This window comes from Pantherophis guttatus, chromosome 6 (assembly GCF_059756535.1).
Source record: "Pantherophis guttatus breed Tessera chromosome 6, ASM5975653v1, whole genome shotgun sequence".
Lineage (NCBI taxonomy): Eukaryota > Metazoa > Chordata > Lepidosauria > Squamata > Colubridae > Pantherophis > Pantherophis guttatus.
In genome coordinates this window covers 85916419-85936608 of record NC_142068.1, presented here as the reverse complement: position 1 = coordinate 85936608, position 20190 = coordinate 85916419, and the positions used below count along the sequence as shown (strand labels likewise).

Sequence of the window (20190 nt, the reverse complement as noted above, 5' to 3'; positions counted from 1 at the left end):
AGTTTCCGCCACAGGTAAAAAAAACTGGGTGAAGTCAGACAACAAACAATTTTTTTTCCCCTGTTGTTTCAGATAACGATTAGTGAAAGAATCAGATTTTGCAAAATCACTTCCCGAGAAACACATACACGGAGAGTCGGTTTCTTTCAGTGCTGTGTGAGTAATTATTTTTCAGTATCGAACTCAGTTAAGTTGCCTTCTACTTGTTAATCTGTTTTCTGTGATTTCTGAAGCAGAATCTTAATTATTTTGGATGGGTAAAAATGGGAGGGGAGATCCGGAGGAGGTGAGTAAAACATGACAAGGAAACAGGTGAATAAACTGAAAGGGGAAAGGAAAAATGCCACAGCAAGGAATAGATGAAATAAATAAAGGGGTTTTTTAAAATTTATTTATAAAATTTTATTTATTTATAAAAATTTAGCTCAGGGTTGAAAGGAAATGGCAAATGTTTCATTATCCAAACTGGGTAATATCATTGGTGCTAGACTGGTTTAGATAATGAAATGTCTGCAAGAAAACATCCAAGCTCAGAGAGCACCAAGGACACTATAGTCCTCCTCCTCCTCCTCCTCCTCCTCCTCCTCCACCCCCCACCCCCCCGCAAACCCCTCTCCCTTCTAGCACTGATGATGTTCCCTAGTTTAAGGTGACCAGACGTCCCGCTTTTGGCGGGACAGTCCCGCTTTTGAGCAATTTGTCCCGCGTCCCGCGGCGTTTTAAAAAAGTCCCGATTTTTCATTCTGTCTCCTGAGTCCCGGCTGCCTCCTGAGTCCCAGCTGATGGCTAGAGGGAAAAAACCTGTTTAAACTCTTGCCGCGGGGCTTCAAAGGGCCGCCCTACGTTGATTAGCTCGGCTTCCCCCTCTCAGCTGATTTGCGCAGGGCTCTGCTCTTGCTAAATTGCTCAGCAGTTTTTTTTTTCTCTTTGTGCAAACCAAGCTCAAAACGAAACTGAAAGTAAAACAGGCTGTTGGCTTTGCTGTTTGCTTGCAACGTTGGAAAATTAGGCAGCAGATTTATTTTCCTTTTCCTCACCAAAAAAGGTAGGTGAAAACAATGGGAAATTATTTAGGGCAAAAGAGGAGAGTTCAAGATTTTAAAACACAAAAGGAAAAAAAGCTCTTTTTAACTAGGGAATTGTAATAATTGAGATACTGTTAATTGTATACTTTGTTGAAAACAGAAATGGTTAAGTTGTGGTTTGGAGGAATATATGGGGGAAATTATTTGGTTTATTATTATTGGTAAGTATAATTAATTAAATTATTAAATTTAAAAAATTTAATTAAATTAATTAAATTAAAGAGCCTTGATAGTACAGGGGTTTAGTGCACCCTGTAATTAATACAGCTGCCTGCAATTTCTGCTGGTTCGAATCTCTCCAAGGCTCAAGGTTGACTCAGCCTTCCATCCTTTCTAAGGTAGGTGAAATGAGGACCCAGTTTGTGGGGGCAATAAGCTGACTTTGTATAAAACATACAAAAGAATGAAGGCTATTGCTTAACGCATTGTAAGCCGCCCTGAGTCTCCGGAGAAGGGCGGCATATAAATCAAATTAAAAAAAAAAAATTGATTTGTAAGAAATTGGATTGCATAGAAATAATTGGAATATTCATGTTCATATTGATTAATATACAAAAAAGATAGTTATATAACTAATTGATTTATATTAAAATGTTGAATTTGTATTAAACAACTGTATTACATAATTACATAATTAACCAATGTGAGGATGGATATAAAAATAGATGACAATGGGAAGGGGTATAATATAGAATAGAAGGGAAACATTGAATTTGATTAAGATTAGAGATGAAGATGAAGGGTAATATTGTTTTTTTAAAAAAATAGATGAGGAATAAATATGGCAAAAAGGAAATATAGAAATTGTAAATTTAATTGAAATGACTAAACACTGTTTAAATTTGTGAACCAGCCAAATATTCTGTTCAAAGAAAATACATTGTATGTTTGTATGTGTGTTTCTAATTATTGCTATTTATTCATATTTGTTCTCTTTTATTCTTTAAAGTTTAACAATTCATTCTTTATCTTAATATCTTTATATTTGTTTGGGGTTGGCTTTCTTCCCTTTCATCTTTTTTATTGTACAGCAATCTTTCTCCTCAAACCTACCACCTCTCTTTTCTTTCCTTCTTACTTTCTCTTCCGCCCACCCTCTTTTTCTCCTCCCTACTTCCTCTTCCTTTCTCCTTCTCCTCCTCTCTTCCTCCCTCTCTTACCGTCACTCCTACTCTAATTTCCCTTCCCTTCCTTCATCTCTCTCTATTACTGTATCCTTTTATGCATATGGACTACTCAGAGGGCTGAAAAAGTTATTTTTGACTGGTCCTCACACTTTTGACCAGTCCTCGAACTTACGACTGTCCTCACATTTTACATTTTTGCCCTATCTTGTCATCATGGTGAAGAGAAGCAGTTGTGAAATGAGTGACATGGTTGTTAAGAATGCTGCACGGGCATAAATGTGAGGATGGTCATAAGTGTGAGGACCAGTCAAAAGTGTGAGGACCTGTCAGAAATGACTTTTTTCAGCCCTCCGGTTAGTCCTTTTGTGCATATGGACTACTCAGAGGGCTGAAAAAGTTATTTTTGACTGGTCCTCACACTTTTGACCAGTCCTCGAACTTACGACTGTCCTCACATTTTACGTTTTTGCCCTATCTTGGGCATAAATGTGAGGATGGTCATAAGTGTGAGGACCAGTCAAAAGTGTGAGGACCTGTCAGAAATGACTTTCCAGCCCTCTGAGTAGTCCCTATACACATAGCCATGGCCACCCGGTCACATGACCAGCTAGCCACGCCCACACAATAAGCCACGCCCACAATGGTGTCCCTCTTACCAATGTTAAAATTTGTTCACCTTACCCTATACACATAGCCATGGCCACCCAGTCACATGACCAGCTAGCCACGCCCACAAAATAAGCCACACCCACAATGTCCCTCTTTACCAATGTTAAAATCTGGTCACCTTACCCTAGTTGGGTAATGAAATTCTACAAGAAAACAATCCCTTAAATGCTCTCTACTTGGGGCTGCCCTTGAAGACCACTCGGAGGCTTCAGCTGGTACAGAATGCAGCCGCGTAGGTTGTTACACCTCTCCTGCGCGATTTGCATTGGTTGCCGGTTGCCCTCCAGGTGAGATTCAAGGTGCTGGTGATTCCCTATAAAGCCCTTCATGGCTTAGGCCCAGGATATTTGTCAGACCATCTGCAACCAGCAACAGCTCCCCATCGTCCGGTGCGTTCTCACAGTGAGGGCCTACTCAGGGTGCCGTCGGCTAGACAATGTCGGCTGGCGACCCCCAGAAGTAGGGCTTTCTCTGTGGGGGCTCCCACCCTTTGGAATCAACTCCCCCTGGGGCTCCGGTTGGCTTCTGACCTTCGCACCTTCCGCCGTGAATTAAAAACATGGCTGTTCAAATTGCCCAGCCTGGACTGATGGGGTTTGGATTATTTTAATATGTTTAATATGTGTTTAATATGTATTTTAACATGTTTTATCTGGTTTGATTTTAATTGTTGTGAGCCGCCCTGAGTCCTATGGAGATAGGGCGGCATGCAAATCAAATTAATAATAATAATAATAATAATAATAATAATAATAATAATAATAATAATAATAATAATAATATATATATATATATATATATATATATATATATATATATATATATATATATATATATATATATATATATATATATATATATCAAATTCTTTTGCCAAAAACACTGTTTCTGAAACTACACATTTCCCATTTTTATTCACAGTGAACACGAGATGGTGAAATGTTTATTATTCCACAAAGCAGTCCCTTTGTAGCAGTTCTCAAAAGGATCAGATAATCTTCTGAAAAATAAAACAAACGTAGGATCAGCAAATTGGTATCTGAGGTGCAGTCAAGTTCAATAAACAGCAGCACCCTGAACCGTTTTAGTCTAAGTGGCAGGTATGAACTGATTATGGGCTAGATATTTAGCTTCTGCATTAAATTAGTAGTGTAACAACAAGGATTTGTGAATCATTTCATAAATAGATGATTCTATATTATATAGATTACAAGTGCAACAAATTTAAGCTTTGATAGGGCTATGTTCCTATGGTTGGCTGTTCTGGAATAATTGATACCCCGAAGGATCAATGTTGATGCTAAATTTACAGTAAAATCAGCATTAATGAGATTTATTAAATCTTGAGTTACACAGGAAACCAGTCATAAGCAGGAATTAAGATAAACTAAAGGAAATTTGAAGCAGCAAGCTGAAATAAATGAAATTTGAAACAGTAAGATAAAGTAATGCATCATTGCTTGGTACGTCATTGAAAGCTGTGACAGACAGCGCGACTACTTATTTACTCCAGCAGAAAAGAAGAAAGAGATAGCCTAAAAACAGAGAAAGCAAAGCAGAGCAGGGGTGAAATTCAGCAGGTTCTGGCAGGTTGTGGAGAACCGGCTGCGGAAATTTTGAGTAGTTCGGAGAACTGGCAAATACCACCTCTGGCTGGTCCCAGAGTGGGGTGAGAATGGAGATTTTGGAGTATCCTTCCACCAGGAGTGGGGAGGGAATGGAGATTTTGCAGTATCCTTCCCCTGGAATGGGGTGGGAATGGAGATTTTGCAGTATCCTACCCCTGCCATGCCCACCAAGCCACGCCCACAGAACCGGTAGTAAAAAAAAAATTCAATTCCACCACTGGAGCAGAGACAAAACATGCCAAAAGGAAAATTTGATATTTTGATGCTACCTTGAGTAGTCCATATAGGCTCCAGGGGTGGGTTCTAAAATTTTTTACTACTGGTTCTGTGGGCGTGGCTTATTTTCTGGGCATGGCTTGATGGTCATGTGACAATTATTTAGGATTTAGCAGAGATACTGGTCTATCAGGCTTTTAACTGCTTGTAGAGCTGTACCGATCTACCCATTTATTTTTTGCAGGCACTCGTCTACCCATTTATTTTTGCAGGCACTGATCTACTCATGTATTTTTGCAGGCACTGATCTACTCATGTATTTTTGCAGGCACTGGTCTACCCATTTATTTTTGCAGGCACTGGTCTACTCATGTATTTTTGCAGGCACTGGTCTACTCATTTGTTTTCTTTTAACACTGATCAGCTGTAGGGCAGCCCTTTGAAGCCCGGGGCAAGAGTTTAAACAGTTTTTTTTCCCTCTAGCCATCAGCTGGGACTCAGGAGGCAGCAATAGATTGGGGGTGGGGCCAAATAAAAGGTAAGAATAACAAGGGGGTTGGGGGGCAGGGGGTGGGGGGCGGGGGGGCGGGGGGACAGAACCAGTTCGGTGACGTCATATCATCACCGCTACCGGCTTGGGAGAACCGGGCCGAACCGGAAGGAACCCACCACTGATAGGCTCAAAGGTACAAAGAGTTGATAACTCAACCATTGCAGCTCCAGCACAATTTCATGAGTTCAAAGTTCAAAGCCTTTATTGTCATTGTACATCATGTATACAACGAAATTGCTTTAGCCTCTACCGGTATAGTCCAGAAGAAAGAATACAGGACAACATGAATAATATAAAGAATAATCCTTATACAAGTAGTTAGGGGGGAAAAAACTAGTCATACGTTTCCATATGTACGTCATATTCTGTGCAACATGGATATTACTCTGGTGTATGAACTTATATCATGGTATGTACATATTACACACTACAATGGCACCAGCGAAATTGCTGAGCACATTGTAAGCCGCCCTGAGTCTTCGGAGAAGGGCGGCATATAAATCAAATTAAAAAAAAAAAATCTGTTTGTGGTGCTATATTGTGTTTAGGAATCTGACACCCCATGGGTAGAGGCTGCTTTTAACTCTTAACCACAGACCTACTATTTCAACTATGCTATTACAGTCATCAGGTCATAATGACCTCAGTAGCAAAAAGACATTTGATGTTTTCATGGTTGGATCTAAAAATTGATATATAAAGCAGTAAACCAAAAAAAAAAAATGTATTGATCTCTATCAAATCCTCTATCAAAGGTTACTTTTTGTTTCTCCATCCTTGAACTTCAATCTTTCTTCTCTAATTTTTACATTGGTTCACTGAATGATGGTGCTAATAATTTCTTTAGAAAATAATAATTTCCAAATCTCATGGGGAGGAGGTGAATTTCTGAGATTTCTAGCTGCTGGCCGTAGTCCAGGTAATTGCCCAACAATATTGTGACTAGCGGTTCTGGATCTATTGCTTCCAAAAGGTGCAAAAGTCCATTTGAATTTGTTTTTGCCATATAAATTATTGCACAACGTAGATTATACCTGGCCAGGTTGTGAATCATCCCTAGGTATCTTCCTTGCTCTGCTGAAGCAGTGAGACCAGGGGTGGGCTGCTGGGGGTTTGCAGGGGTTCGGGAGAACCTCTAGCTAAGATTCTGTTCAGTTCGGAGAACCCCCAAATCCCACTCCTGGCTGGCCCTACCGACCCCACCCCTCCCTTCCCGGGAGTCCCCATGTGGCCCGTTTTAGATTCAGGTAAGTGCAGGGCGTGCATGGAGGCTCAGGGAGGGTGAAGGACTTCCAGAGGACCTCTGGAGCCTGGGGAAGCCGTTTTTGCCCTCCCAGAGGTTCGAGGAAAGCCTCCGGAGCCCAGGGAGGGCAAAAACACCCCCTCCCCACCATGGTGCAGGAGGCCGACTAGGCCACGCCCACCATGGCCACGCCCACCCAGCAACCAGGCAAAAAAAAACTTGCTAAAATTTTTATAGCTCACCCCTGAGTGAGACCAATGATGTTGGTCTCACTCAGGTTTCTTCTCACCAATGGTTTCTTGCACTGAATTAATCACTCTCTGTAGTGCCTTCCTGTCCATGGCTGTTAAACCAGCGTACCATGCTGTTATACAGTATGTGATGACACTTTCTATCTTTCATCACCACGGTGATGATTAACTAATTCAGCCGCTATGGAAGAAATCAGATATTTGCACATGCAACTATCTGTTGAACTTGCTTAATGGTTTTCTCAGAAACAAGGTGACACTTTTTGCTGTTGTTGTTTTCTAGTAGAAACAAACAGGGTCTTCTGGATTGTTACACTGCTTGTGGGTGATGGTGGTAGTAGTAGGCCCACAGTCCCGTTCCTTAATTTTCATCATCATTATTATTATTATTATTATTATTATTATTATTATTATTATTATTATTATTATTATTATTATTATTATTTTATTATTATTATTATTATTATTATTATTATTATTATTATTATTTAATCTTTAGTGAGATTCACAGCCTTTGAGGCTGGTTCATAGCTCAGCAGCTCGAGTCCTAACCAAGGACCTAGGAACTGTCAAGGTATCGTCGGAGGATGTAAGCTGTTCCGAGTAAAGTGGTTTTTTGTAGAGTCAAAATGTTCAAGTCCGGCAAATTTAGAATTTCTAAATAGCGGGGTAGCCCTTTGGGTATTGCTCCAAGGGCTCCAATTACAATCGGGACAACACACAATTTCTTTTTCCTCAGTTGCTCAACTTCAATTTGCAAATCCCGGTACTTTGTGATTTTTTCTTGCTGCTTATCTTCAATCCGTGCATCACCAGGTATTGCAATGTCAATGCACCATACTTTTTTCTTTTCAACTATTGTTATGTCAGGTGTGTTGTGGACCAAGTGCCTGTCAGTCTGAATCCTAAAGTCCCACAAGATCTTGAGTTTCTCATTCTCTAAAACTTTCTCAACCTGATGTTCCCAGTGGTTTTTGCTGTACTCAAATCCAAACTTCTGGCACAATTTCCAGTGAATGATCTTAGCAACGCGGTCATGGCGTTGTAGGTAGTCAGTTTGTGAAATTTTGCTGCACCCACTGATTAGGTGGTCGACTCATCTTTCTCATTACAAAGGCGGCATTTGCTGTTGGTGGTAACATGTTGAATTTTTGCCTTCATGCAGTTTGTGGCTAGGGCTTCTTCTTGAGCTGCCAAAATAAAGCTTTCTGTTTCTTTTTTCAGTACTCCTGATCTTAACCAGTTCCAAGTTAGTTTCTGGTCAGCTTTGCCTTCAATACTTTTCAAGTATTGGCCATGCAGAGCTTTGTGTTTCCAATTTTCAGCTCGCTGCTCAATTACTTCTTTCTTATATTCTGCTTTTGTTTTAGTTGTCTTTAAAAGGCCTCCTTTATTTACTTCCTTAATCATTGGTTCTTCACTTTTCTGGATGTAATCATTCAAGCTGCATTTTTCTTCTTCCACAGTCTGCTTTACTTGTAGGAGTCCTCGACCACCCTCTGCTCTTGGTAAATATAATTGGTCAACATCACTTTTAGGGTGCAAGGCATGATTCATTGTCATAAGCTTCCTTGTTTTTCTGTCCAAATTGTCTAACTCCATCTGGAGTTATTATTATTGGAGTTGTTGTTGTTGTTGTTGTTGTTGTTGTTGTTGTTGTTATTATTATTATTATTATTATTATTATTATTATTATTATCTTTATTCATTAAACATGAAGCTCAGTCAACTGAACATTCAAAAATGCATCACAAATACCATTGACTGGTCCTAATGGTTGATACGGGTTGCTGCCAGCGTCCTAGGTATCAACCAAGTACCTTCTTAAGATGTATGATTTTCCAAGAAGCGCAGTTTTTTGCAGTTTCACTGGTGTTATTGCAGGAAGCTGCAATTTGCTGATATATGTTGTAAAATTCTTGGACATTGTACCAAGTGCCCCAATGGCAATGGGGTTACATGTTTTATGATTAATGATTAATGATTAATGATTATTTATTTTATTCAGAACATTAAAATGCAATCTCCAAAACAAAAGAAACAAAAAACACATAAGGACAACACAAAACTAAAAGAAGAAATTTAAAAAGTGCATAGGGAAAAAAACAAAGCCCCACATACACATAGATTGCCCCTTCCCAGTTGAATACTGAACAATATATTCCAAGAATAGTAATCATCCCCCTCCCCCGCCAAAACAGGCCCACAATTTATCTGCTTGTACAACTCTGTTTATCTTCAGTCAATTGCAAAAGGCAGCTTGACTTGGATCAGCTTACATCCTGCAACGATATCTGTAACACCAGGAAACATCTACAGCAGCCCATCCCAGGTCCTTGGGAAGGACTCGATAAGTAGATAGAAATACTAAATCCAGTCTGAACATCTGGCCAACTGTGCGATGAAACATAATATACAATATAAATGTTCCATGATGTAGAATCTATGAAGCACAAATGTTGTAGGTAACATCAGGATAAGCCCTGTAATGCTGTAGGTGATATAATAGTAACTGCTTGAGTAGACATTAGAACAATTTCTACTCTTCAGTCCCTCACACAATATGAAAACAAGCTCCAGTCTTCTTTGCTTCTGATGACCTCAAAACAGGGGTGGGCTGCTGTGAGTTCGCAGGGGTTCAGGAGAACCTCTAGCTAAGATTCTGTGCAGTTTGGAGAACCCCTGGCTGGCCCCACCCACCTTGCCCCTCCCAGGAGTCCCCACGCAGCCCATTTTGGATGCAGGTAAGTGCAGGGCACCCGCGGAGGTTCAGGGAGGGCAAAAAATGGGCCTACCAGAAGTTTGGAAAGGCTGGAAACGGGTGGCCTCGAGAGTGTCTCCAGAGCCTTGAGAGGCTATTTTTGCCCTCCCGGAGTCTCGAAGAAAGCCTCCGGAACCCGGGGAGGGCAAAATGCCCCCCACCCCACTATGGTGCAGGAGACCGACTAGGCCGTGCCCATCATGGCCACGCCCACCCAGCAACTGGGCAGAGAACCCCTTGCTAACATTTTTGAAGCCTACCTCTGCCTCAAAACATAGAAAAGAATAGGGGGACACCATCACCCAGGTACTGGTTTCTCTCCAATTGATCAATGGGAAAGTGAAGGGGGGAGGGGAAATGCCATCCAATCCTTGTTCCACCAACTGAAACACCACAAAGGGGAAACTAAATATGTACTATTTTTCTCCTCATTAGGTCCCATTCTTAAGATATGCTGCTTCATGCTTTCTTCACCCTGGTTGTGGGAATGTCCCTGGTTGTGGGAGTGTCCCTGGTGAAACCGTCAGATCCTGAGGAATGCCGATGTGAAGAGAAAGTCAACATCTGCTCTGGGGTTCCTGGCCTCAATGGAGTGCCGGGAACCCCAGGGAGTAATGGTTTACCAGGAAGAGATGGGAAGGAAGGACCTCCAGGGCCAAAAGGAGACCCAGGTACAGCACAAACCATTCTTTAGTTTTTCTTAGATCTAGGTTGACTACAAACCAGGGGTGAAATGCTCCCGGATCGGACCATATCGCCTGATCCGGTAGCAATTTTTCCTCATTTTTTGGTGATCTGGTAGTGATCGCCGGCCCAGGTATCATTACTTTCTGGTTTTAATCAGGAAGTAATGTTTTTTTTACCTCCTGCACATGCGCAGAAGGCGTGCGCGCGCACGTGCGCTTCCAAATCGGTACGGAAGGTAAGTAGATTTCACCCCTGCTACAAACATTAGGGCCATCAGAGCCATCACTCACTGATAAATTCTACATCCTGTAAGAGGAAGTAAAGATGATTAAAATGCTGGTCTTCGCCACCAGAGACAGTTTTCATTCATTTTTCTCCCATAGAGAAGAACTTTTAAGTTCTTCTTAATGGACGGTTACATTATGTACGATGAACAATTGAGGGAGGGAGGTATGTCTAGTCCAGTTTTGGCGAACCTTTTCGGCACTGAGTGCCAAAATGGGAGCATGCATGTGTGCATGCCGGAAACTAAAAGAGCAGCTGCCTGGCACACGTATGCGTTTTTGCCATCGCGTGCCAGAAGGAGGAGTGGGGGGTTCGTGTGCATCTGTGTGGTGCCCACACCCATAATTCTATGTGCCCTGCCCCCACGCATGTGCACGCAAACCCCCCTGCTCCCCACAATCCTGGCATGCGATGGCCCGGTAGGACCGTTTTTCTCCCTCACCTGGCTCCAGAGCCCTTCTATGAGTCTGGGGAGGGTGAAAACGGCCTCCCCACCACCGAAGGCCCTCCGGAGGCCTTTTTTGCTGTCCCTAGCCTCCAGAGACTGATAAAGAGGCTCTGGAGGCTGGGGACAGCAAAAAACGTCACTTCCTATCCAACCGGAAGTTGGGAAACAGACCATTTCTGGCCTCCGGAGGGCCTCAAGGGGGGTGGGGAAAGCCATTTTCGCCCTTCCCAGACTCATAGAGAGGCTCTGGAGCCAGGTGAGAAAGAAAAACAGGCCTTCCCCACCATCCCCCAGGCCCTCCAGAGACAGGAAATAGCCTGCTTCCCTATGTCTGGTGGGCCCAGAAGGTGCGAAAATCAGCTGGCCAATGCGCTTATGCATGCCAGAACTGAGCTCATGTGGCCACTGATATATGGCTACATGTGCCACCTGTGATATGGTGCCATAGGTTCTCCATCACAGGTATAAGGTTTCTGCTTGAGCAGGAGGGGTTGGACTAAAACACCTCCAACCGTATTATTCTATGTTCTATTTGGTGACCAATGAGGGTTCCATGTTTCCTGCACAATATATTTAGAGCAACTCTTTCATCGCTTCTGATCTTGTGGCTCATGTTAGCTGTGATGATCATCAGTTTCTATGCTTATCTTCTGGTGCGTTTTTTATTTCATTGGCAGGATTAAAAGGAATACAGGGACCCCCGGGAAAAGCTGGACCTCCTGGCTCAAATGGGGATCAAGGACTGAAAGGGGAAAAAGGAGATAGTGCAGGTAAAGGTAAGAGGTAGTAAGGAGCCAAGATTTTACAGGAGGCTTTTGGTTTTTATGTAGAAGATTAAAGGAATATGCAATGATTGTTTGCTCTCATCACTTTGTATGGTGAAAAACATTCCAAGCTATCATCTGGGAGTAACTGAATCTTTACTGGAATAAAGACACTATTTATAGCTCTTCTTCTTATCCATCTTCTGGTCTGCTTAAACTTCATATATTCCCTCTATCTGTCTTTTATATGGGTAGATCACTCAAATAAGCCTTTGGTAGGTCAACTGATTGCATGGATGGATCACCATAGCACTCTATTAAGGCCATAAAAAAACCTGTTTCTTCTTTTCAAAAATTGGGATCAGGTGAGACTGGAGCCCAGTAATTGTTGTTTTCGGAGAGTATTGCTTCTGGTGTTATGTTTTTGGATGTTGGTTGTTTTATTGTTTCATGCATGTTGAAACAATGGTTCAACCACGTTTCATGCATGGGGGAAACAATCAAACTAACATCTAACCACCTAACTACAACCACCTAACCACCTATAGTTAGGTCTTAAAGAGGAGCAAACTACTGATACTATGCAAAGTATGAGCAGTCTTGTGTTTAAACTCAATAAGTCTGGGTCACATTTGACACTAGGCACCAGCCAAAGAAGCTTTCCGACATTGCTTTTTGTTTCTGACAGAAGTGAAGAATAATTGTCTCCTTTCATACCCTTTAGAGCTTGACGTTCTTAAAACTCAGATTCGTAATTTACAGGAAGAGCTGAAGGTCCTGAAAGAGAGTACAAGGAAGAATCAGGAAGGTAAGACCAAAGATGATATTCAGCCGGTTCAGACCGGTTCGAGCGATCCGGTAGCGGAGATCATCGGTGTGCTCGGCCACCCGCCCCGGCTCTATGCTGTCCTATTTAGGCACATTTTTGAGGCCGGGTGCATGCAAGGAAGGTGCACATGTGAGCAAAGCACATGCATGGCCCGCGCAAAGCGAGCATGCACACGCGTGGCGAACCAGTGGTAACAAAATGTGAAACCCACCGCTGGGTAAGACAGATCAGTCTCATTAGGAATATTTGCAAAGAGTTTCATAAATACTTCCGAGGGGTCTTTGGTACTCTCTGAGCTTGGTTGTTTTCTTGCAGATGTTTCATTGCCAACTCGGTAACATCATCATCATGCACTGATTTTATTCATTACTTTGGTAATGAAACATCTGTAAGAAAACAACCAAGCTCAGAGAGCATCAAGGTCCTCTCATTGTAACCTTGAGCTACACAGTTTCTCCTCTATGAATATTTTGCTCTGATACCTTCTGATGTTCCTTCAGTTCATTTGATGTAAAGTTCAGGATGGGTCCTAAAAGGGCGTTCTCATCATGAAAAACAGCCGAGAAAGAATTCACTTTGGTTATTTCCTTTCTTAGATGTTCGAGAGGCTGCTTTCCCAACCTTCACCTTAATAGGAACCAAAAAATTTGCATCTAATGGAGCTGAAGCCAATTTTGAAACTGCCAAGGCCACCTGCTCCAAATTTAAAGGAAAACTTGCTTCTCCGAGAAATGCGGAGGAAAACACTGCCCTAGCAAAACTGGCTTCAAAGCTTGGAAGACACACATTTCTTGGGATGACTGATCGGGAGTCAGAAGGTAATTTTAAGCACCTCAATGGGGACCCCATGCAATACTCACGATGGGCAGATGGCGAACCTAACGGAGAACAAGAAGATTGCATAGAGTTGTATCTGGATGGCCGATGGAATGACATTAATTGCAATGAAAGTCGATTAATCATCTGTGAGTTTTAATCCAACCATCCCTCTCCGAGTTTGACCGGCTAGCAAGAACAGATTTCCAAAGTACTAAATGACATTCACCTATAACTTTAGAACATGAGCAAAATGACCTTATTCACTCTGATATTCAAAAAACAAAAACAAAAAAAAACTACAAGGCTTTATAAGGTTTGCTTGCTCGTGTAATTTAATTCAGCTTGTTGCAGTTTGGAGGCTACTTTAAAAAATGTGGGTTCATGAGAAATGTTTGTGATAATACAACTAATAAATAATGTACTGGCAATTGTCATGTTTGGATAATCACTTATTAAACTGTCTCCTTAATGTAATATTATTGGCGTTTTACTAGTTAAATATACTGTACATAATGTGTGTAATGCTATATTCCACCAAACCAATATCACTTAACTGTCTTTTTAACATTTTAGCAACCATCTTATCAGGACTACTTACGGCTTTTAATGTAAAATCTTTCCAGAACATGACAGGGGTTGGAAAAACATTTTCCATTTTAAAAGAAGCTCAAATAGATCACAACTGTACCATTTGGAGTGGGGGTGGGCGAGGAAGTACTTTGATCAATAGAGTGGTCAAACAAACCTATAATGAATTTCTTAATGGGTAAACATCCTATCTGATTCACAGAGTTTGCAGATATTGGAAGCATCCACATACAACCCTTCTAGTTATTTCCCTATTATTTACCCATCCAAAATGTCCATCAAAATGGGAAAAATAAAATTGATGTATATGTTGTTTTCATGACCCTCTCGTGTTACAAAAAGGAACCAAAGACTGCAGGATGATTTGATCAACAATCAATGGGCCCTGGACTAAATAAAGTCTGACTTTAATTTTTGAAGTGATCAACGGTAAGCAGAAACTCACAGAGTTTGGGCATGGAATGCGAGCAGATGATGGACTAGGGCAGTAATGGCTAACCTTTTTGTCATTGCGTGCCAAGAGCGGGGGGGGGTCACGCGCGTGCATACTCACACCCATAATTCTATGCACCCCGCCCCTGCACATGTGCGCACAACCCCTGCACACTCCACCCTGGCACCCGAAGTTAGCAAATGGGCCATTTCCGGCCTCCGGAGGCCCTCCGGGGGGAGAGGTCATTTTTGCCCTCCCCAGTCTCCTAGAAAGGCTCTGGAGGCTGGGGAGAGAGAAAAACAGGCCTTCCCCACCACCCCCAGAAACCCTCCGGAGGCAGGAAACAGCCTGTTTCCCTACTTCTGGTGGGCCCAGAAGGCCCGAAAACCAGTTGAGCTTGCATGCCCACCAATATGGCTACATGTGCCACCATCACGCCATCATGGGAGTAGGGGGGAAAATGATTCTATTGGCAAGGTTAGAGGAAATAGAAGAGGAAGAAGACAGGGAATAAGATGGAGAATGGGAGGCTCAAGAATTTATTTGGAATGGCCTAAAAGATGCTATGAATTATTCCTAGGGAGTGGTTGGGATGGTTGACATATGTCCAACTGTTCCCAGCGGTTGGGTCCAATTCACCAACTCCTAACTAATTAACTAGGATGACTCCACCAGGAACCATCTATTCCAAGCATTCAAAGGGTTCTAGATTGTCTTTTGAGCCAAGAAAATGGGGCTTTCCTATAGAAGAAGTATCCTGTGTGAATGTGGTGAAGAACAATCCATCTTACACATGCTACAGTGCATACAATGTCCTTCAACAGAAGACCTCATACTAGTGAGAGAATACACTGTTGATATAGCCCAATCCTGGGCTAACATCACTTAATTTTAATACTATTTATTCTACATACTTTTTACGTGCTATATTTCTATGACCTATTTTATTTGCTTAGTGTTGAGTGTTACATGTCTATAATCTGTAGGTGCTTCTGACATGCATAAAGAAAGCAAAGGGTTGAAAGTCAACAGGTCACAAATTCAAATGCTAGAACTGCTTTTCCAAATTTCATATTCCTTCTCTTATCCAAACAATTGTAGAATGTTGTTGATGATAAGCTAAAGGGACACAGTAGCTCAGTGGCTAAGATGCTGAGTTTGTTGATCAAAAGGTCGGCAGTTCAGCTGTTCAAATCCCTAGTGCCGTGTAATGGAGTGAGCTCCCGTTACTTGTCCCAGCTTTTGCCAACCTAGCAGTTCGAAAGCACGTAAAAAATGCAAGTAGAAAAATAGGGACCACTTTGGTGGGAAGGTAACGGTGTTCCGTGCGCCTTCGGTGTCGAGTCATGCCGGCCACATGACCACGGACAAGTCTTCGGACAGCACTGGCTCCTTGGCTTAGAAAAGGAGATGTGCACCGCCCCCTAGAGTCAGGAACTACTAGCACATTTGTGCGAGGGAAACCTTTACCTTTACCTTAGATAAGTTAAAGAGAAACAAGGCGTGGAATCCATTATATTCAGAAAACCAGCTCAACTAGAACGTGATTTTTTTTTATTTTTTTAAGAAAAGACAGAAGACAGCTGATCCATTCTGACATGTGGTAAAAAAGCAGCTTTCTTATTTGGGTATATATATTTCCCAGAAAGAAAGAAGGCATTATAAGACCAACTCTCCCTACAAAGTTCCAGGAAATGGATTTTTTAAAAAATCATAGTATTGAAATTTGGCAGAGAAATGACCAACTTTCAGTGGCAAATTTCTGATGAGAATAAAAAAAATGAGATGGTTTCACAAGAGCTCTGCAAACTGAAAGACTAACCAAACAGGATCTAGAAATTGAATTGGAATACAATCATCAAATCCATCACAAAGTCAAGGTCATAGATGATCGATCATTTCCTCTTTGGAAAAATTACAGATATTGTCTGTAATATCTGTTGTTTGTTCTGTTCCTGATTAATGTTTGCCATTTGTTAAACCTTCCAATGAATGGCAGGACTGAAAGAAATACAGGCTTGGATTAAAGATTATCAAACTGGGGGGGGGAAACAAATAGGGAAGAGCATTGGCCAAAAAAAAGAGAGAAAGGGATTATTAATTGTGATGGTCTAAACCAGGGCTGTCAAACTCACGGCCCATGGGCCAGATACGTTATGTGCTGGCCACACCCACACCCAGTTTAGCGAAGGGGGGGAAATCATGATACGTCAGGTGATGCTGCCGTAACAACGTCTGTTTGACACCCCTGATCTAAACACATTGTAGTTTTACTGAATTCTATTTCACGTCCATGTACTTTAGATTAATAAAAATACAGAATGGATCTGTCCTATTCTTTTTACGCAATCTCCCTTTCTCGTTTCTGAAATCTGAGGTTCAGACCCTCTCATCTGCTATTTATATGTAACTAGTTGATAATCCAGCGTTGCCTGGGTATTTATTTATCTCAATCCTGTATTGGACAGGAAAAGGAATATATGTATAGTGCAGTGGTGGGTTGCCCCCAGTTCGCACCGGTTCTATAGAACTGGTAGTAAAACCAGCGGGAGACTCCGCTCACCGACCCTGATGTCATCAAAACGCTTCTGCACATGCACAGAAGCTTCTGCGCTTGCACAAAAGAGCGTGTGCAAGGCCCCTCTGCAAACCGGTAGTAAAGGTAAGTAGAACCCACCCCTGGTATAATGTCAAATCAAACTAATTTTATTTATAGACATTTAAAAGTATAAGTACAGTATACAAATTATAAAGTGAAATGTTTCACAAATTCACTATAATATTAATTTAACACAAAACTTGATTATAAACAATTTTTTTAGTTTCACCTGCAGGAGCAAAAATAAATAAATTCATGGGTGACTCCACCCTTGAGCAAGCAACATAAAGTTGTCCTCTCATAGTGACGTCAAGGGCTTCGAGACCTTTCTTGTGAGCCATGGTGCATTCATCCCACACGATTAATTTACATGTCTTGACCACCTGCGCCTGACCACTTGCCTTGCTTATGTTGCAGGTAGGATATTCCATGCTGGTATTAAAGTTGTGTATGCCTCCAACCATGTGTCCGGAATCTTAGCTTTAAGTAATAGTGCATTATATACTTGTAGCATCACATTGCTTAATACATCATGTAATGCTTTATATACTTCTGCTGGAAATCCATTGGGACCCAATGTCTTCCCATTCTTTTGTCTTTTAATTCCCTCCATTAATTCCATCATTGATATTCTTTCTTCTAACATTTTTTAAAACTTTTCCAGAATTCTGGGTATTTCCACTTTTTCTAATACTGTTCTATCTTTTCTTCTGCCACTGTGTCTTGCTGGTACAGTCCATTATAGTATTTCTCAATTATTCTCTTCTTTTCCTCACTTTTATAACATACCTTTCCATCTTGATCTATTAATTGACTTATTAACTTCTTTTCTTTCTCCTTTTTCATTTTATATACCAGTGGTGGCAAATCTTTTATTCACCGAGTGCCGAACAGGTCTGTGCTTTGCAACCACACCATCTGCGCATGCACACAGCTCTCACGTGTGCGCCCCACCGTGCGCTGGGTGCACAATTGCACCATCTGCACATTTGCGTGGTTTTCATGCACGCAATGTATCCACGCGAACGCCATCTGCACATGTGTACACTGCACAGCAGTACTCTAGTGCGCATGCGCAAATGCGCGCACCTGTGCAGGAGAGCTCCAAAGACCAGCTGGGTCACCTGAATTGCATGCATGCGTACCAGAGGCCCGAACACTACCTGGGGTCTTCTATTCTAGTTTAATGAACTGCAGCAACAGGTGAGTTGGGTGACAGCTCGTGTGCCCGGAAAAATCGCTCTGCATGTCACTTCTGGTATGTGTGACATAGGTTCGCCATCACAGTTATATGCTAACCATCATCCTGGTTTATTTGCATTTTCAAAGAAATTTTGCTTTGTAGCTTTTATTTTATTCACCAGTTCTTCATTTTCCATTAGATTCATATGCTTTTTCAAGTCCATCAAATTTTTGATCTTTTTATCATGAGGGTTGATGCCTGGCGATGTCAAGTGCCAACATAAGTGCCAAATGGGCTGTCCTTCCTCCTTCCATTAACATCGCCGCAATTCCTGAAGAGGCGATGGCAAGAGCAACTTCTCCTGAGACCTGATTTCAGCGAGAATTAAATGTTTTCCCTTTGCCTCCAAAAGCGTCAAGAAAAAAATGATACCACCTTGTTGTTTTGCTAGCTGATCCATGATCATTTGGTATGCTTTTTTCTGATCTTGATTTAGAAGTGACTTCTAGTCCGCGATATATGCACTAAGCTGTTTGATGATGTAGTTCTTTTCTCATATGTAACCTGTGTGAAGTACGTCGTGTTGGTCTCGTAGTGGTGCAGGCAGGCCTAGTTGCAATAATGTTTTATTGATCATGGCCATACATTTGTCCTCAAGAATAATCAAAGCCTTGTTGAAGGCTTTGATTATTGTTTGTTTCCGGACCAAATGTAACTTCTAATGTTGGATTTTCCCCCTTAGTAGAGGGAGCCCCCTTGTGGAGTACTGTGAAGCCATTACCATGGCAACTTTACTATGCTGTACAGTAGAAGCCATTTTAAGGCAGTACAGTAGAAGTCATTTTAAGGTACAACAGGCTATATCTTAACAGAACACACACCTGAAGGGGTGTTAGCGGTGTCTTACCCGCACAGTATTTTTTTTCCAGAGCGTAAGTCATCTGTGTACCAAGTTTGGTTGAAATTGCTCGAGGCGTTCCAGAGTTATGCGGAACACACACACACACACACACACACAGAGCCATTTATATATAGTGAGAGAGATTCTTGAATCCTTTTCCTTTCCTTTCTTCAGTCTTTTTCCTTACTGATTCAGTAAGACAGTAAGCACAGCAGTAAAATCACTTTCCTAAAGGACTGCATCCAACTTTTATCCTGATCAGAAGCAGTTGTGTAGATTTCACAAATTATGACACCGCTATTAAATTTCTATGACATTATGTTGCAATATTTAGTGGATCAATTCAACAAAATTAATTTGGGAACTGTTGTAACAGTTACATTATAAAGGACATTGGTTATGATCATTGATTATGCATGTTACAATCAATATTCAATGAAATATATCCCATAAAACAGCATCAGTACAATGTCATTACAATATTTCTAATGTGATACGGCAGTGCTAATAATAAACAAATATGATACCTTACATAGAATATTGTTAAGAATATTACATGAGATTTAAATGTTCTGCTGCATTATCTAAATCTTGAGTCAGAATTGAACAGATCAGGAGGGACAATTTTTTAAACTATTAACTTATCACCACTACCAAAAAAAACAAATCATAATTTGATTTGAGAGCCAGTTTGGTCTAGTGGTTAAGGTACGAGGCTGGAAACCAGGAGACTATGAATTCTAGTCCTGCTTTAGCTATGAAAGACAGCTTGTGACCTTGGGCCAGTCCAGGGGTGGGCTGCTGGGGGTTCGCAGGCAGAGGTGGGTTCTACTTACCTTTACTACTGGTTCGCAACGGGGCTGTGCGCACGCTCTTCTGCACATGCGCAGAAGCATTTTGATGACATCAGGGTGGAGCCTCCCGTTGGTTTTACTACCAGTTCTATAGAACCGGTGAGAACCGGGGGCAACCCACCACTGTTTGCAGGCATTCAGGAGAACCTCTAGCTAAGATTCTGAGCAGTTTGGAGAACCCCCAAATCCCACTCCTGGCTGGGCCCACCCTGCCCCACCCTCCCCTCCCCTCCCTGGAGTCCCCACATGGCCCATTTTGGATGCAGG

General features: G+C 41.7%; 1 protein-coding gene across 6 annotated transcripts; it reads left to right on the top strand.

Annotated features, from left to right (window-relative positions):
• Window positions 1–21: 21 nt before the first annotated feature.
• Window positions 22–13839, top strand: LOC117670047 (collectin-43-like). Of its 6 annotated transcripts, none has more exons than XM_087871865.1 (6): window positions 22–156; window positions 9383–9516; window positions 9969–10204; window positions 11631–11729; window positions 12442–12525; window positions 13143–13839. In XM_087871865.1, the coding sequence occupies exons 3-6, from the start codon at window positions 9985–9987 to the stop codon at window positions 13520–13522; spliced, it is 783 nt and encodes a 260-aa protein (XP_087727991.1). In that variant the 5' UTR covers window positions 22–156; window positions 9383–9516; window positions 9969–9984; the 3' UTR covers window positions 13523–13839. The 6 variants fall into 6 exon arrangements, with proteins under 6 accessions (XP_087727991.1, XP_034280805.2, XP_034280807.2 ...); XM_034424914.3 differs by lacking the exon at window positions 9383–9516 and adding an exon at window positions 3803–3981; XM_060694995.2 differs by lacking the exons at window positions 22–156; window positions 9383–9516 and adding exons at window positions 1027–1045; window positions 3803–3981.
• The last annotated feature ends 6351 nt before the right edge of the window (window positions 13840–20190 follow it).

Bases quoted from the DNA above. Each gene is read 5' to 3' on its own strand.
- LOC117670047 (XM_087871865.1), top strand. From the start codon at position 9,985: ATGCTGCTTCATGCTTTCTTCACCCTGGTTGTGGGAATGTCCCTGGTT. The intron at 10,205-11,630 runs GTACAGCACAAA...TTTCATTGGCAG, and splicing joins AGGGCCAAAAGGAGACCCAG to GATTAAAAGGAATACAGGGA. The intron at 12,526-13,142 runs GTAAGACCAAAG...TTCCTTTCTTAG, and splicing joins TACAAGGAAGAATCAGGAAG to ATGTTCGAGAGGCTGCTTTC.